We start from the raw sequence: 2,127 nt of genomic DNA, 5'->3' as shown, positions 1-2,127 counted from the left end.
GTGTGTCAAACTCAATTTCATCGACGGGCCACATATAGCATTATGGTTGCACTCAAAGGCCGGTTGTAACTATATTAAATATTATAATTATATATATATAAATATAATGTTTACTATATATTACTATTATTGCCTCTGAATTGGGTTATTATCGGATTGGGTAATAACTAACTAAGTCTGAAAGCAGAAGTCCAGGGCAAATAATTGTCTCTTCAGTGCGCATGTCACAAAATGAGATGCATTGTGGGACAGGCAGTTTATGGGCAACATGCCTCTGTAAAGTGGCATGTAACCGTATAATAAAAGTATTATATTCTTTGAAAGCTCTTGCGGGCCACATTAAATGAAGTCGCGGGCCGGATTTGGCCCCCGGGCCTTGAGTTTGACACCCCTGGATAAGGCATGTTAATGTTGTTGGCGGCTGTGAGGGAGTGCGGTCGTCTTTGAACCAGAAGGTTGTTGGTGAATCCTTGGGCAAGATACTGAACCCTGAGTTGCTCCTGGTGACCGACAGTGTGTGAGTGTGTGAGTGTGTGTGAGTGTTAGCTTCCCTAAAGCAAGTGCATGAATGAGGTGCGAATGGGTGAATGACTCGTAGTATATAAAGCGCTTTGAGGGGTCGAAAAGACTGCTTTATAAGTACATTTACCATAATGCTGTGTGATGTTTTTCAATCAGGGTGCATTCAATATCAAGCATAGTCACAATAAATAGGCGGAAAAAGGTAATGCAGTCTTCCTCACCTCCACGAAAAAAACAATCGGGGAGCCCCAGATGATAAATCTCAGCACAAACTGTAAACTCTTCTCTAGCTTCACCTGGCAGCCCTGAAAGAGATACACATTTGAAAAGAGTGTTCAGACATTCCTGCTGGATTTTTCGGATGTTTTCTGAGTTAATACCTGTGTGTATAGCTGCCACGGTTGGTCCACAGCGCCTTTGCAGGAGAGGAAAGTAGAGTTACAACAGCTGTGAGGAACCAAGAGTCCTCCGGTGCTGTTAAACCAGGGGGTTTCCAGCCAGTCCCTGAAGTCATGCACTCCACAGCACTGCAACTAATGGGAATCAGTCAACAAAACACCCCATCACTTCCAAAATAGGTCTTCTAAACTGGAGTTATTGTGATGTGTTTAGTTTGGAAAAAACATTTGTGATAGATCAGTTTTTGGAAAGGAATTGAGATCGAGCAAATGAGGACCAACTGGAATATTAATTTTAATGAAAAATAACAACACATTACCAAATTGCTGTTATTCGTACGATAAATATACAAGCTTCTGCTTTGGATGATTTAAAAAGTAGATCAGTGGAGTGATACATCAATATTACACATTGTACACATGCTTGGGGTATTAGATGCTCACATGTAGCAGCTAACATGAGTTTGACTGAACACACCTCTGCTTGTGTAGCATCCACAGCCTGAGAGTCAGGGTCACGGCCGGTGTAGTTATGAAACACTCCACTGAGAGGAGTTAACTCTGACTCCAGCTAAACAAAAACAACAGAATACACAGAAGAAAACTTAAACATGAATTTAGCCAGAATTATCTGCAGTGTCATGAGAGAACAGCTGTTCAGTGCACATTGTGTAACTTTTATACCTTTGTAGTGTGAAAGAAAGCCAACGCTGAAGCCGTACTTTCCAGACAAAAGACCAACACTAGCAGATAAACAAACTGGAGAAAAACTTTATTAGGTACAGTTGGAACACCGATGCATACATTCACACACACACACACATTCTCACACACACACACACACACACACACACACACACACACACACACACACACACACACACACACACACACACACACACCTACCAGTCCCTGCAGAAAGGTGGAATCTCTGATCTCTATGCTCAGACAGGAGCCGAGGCCCCCGCAGGCGAGTATCAACACAGCGCTGGCAAGAGCGAGGAAAGCGGGCAGGGGGAAGTAGCTTTGAGAGAGAAATACGCTGCTCTGCTTGTACTTCATCAGCAGGTAGACCCCGCTCATGCCCACCACCAACCCCACCACCTGGTGAAGGAACAGACACAATATTTCTACATACATTTTCTCTATATCAGGGGTGTCCGAACATTTTTCACAGAGGGCCACATAGAGAAAAATATACGAAGGG

General features: G+C 43.2%; 1 protein-coding gene across 1 annotated transcript; it reads right to left on the bottom strand.

Moving 5' to 3' along the window:
* Positions 1–474: 474 nt before the first annotated feature.
* On the bottom strand, positions 475–2,103 carry tspan37 (tetraspanin 37). The gene is made up of 5 exons (XM_010791987.1): positions 1,827–2,103; positions 1,605–1,679; positions 1,399–1,491; positions 903–1,055; positions 475–827 (listed from the first exon to the last, which is right to left on the bottom strand). The coding sequence occupies exons 1-5, from the start codon at positions 2,058–2,060 to the stop codon at positions 702–704; spliced, it is 681 nt and encodes a 226-aa protein (XP_010790289.1). The 5' UTR covers positions 2,061–2,103; the 3' UTR covers positions 475–701.
* Between the last annotated feature and the right edge of the window lie 24 nt (positions 2,104–2,127).

This window comes from Notothenia coriiceps, unplaced genomic scaffold (genome assembly GCF_000735185.1).
Source record: "Notothenia coriiceps isolate Sejong01 unplaced genomic scaffold, NC01 NC01_scaffold00036208, whole genome shotgun sequence".
NCBI classification, from domain to species: Eukaryota; Metazoa; Chordata; class Actinopteri; order Perciformes; family Nototheniidae; genus Notothenia; species Notothenia coriiceps.
This window is presented reverse-complemented; position numbering and strand designations above follow the sequence as displayed.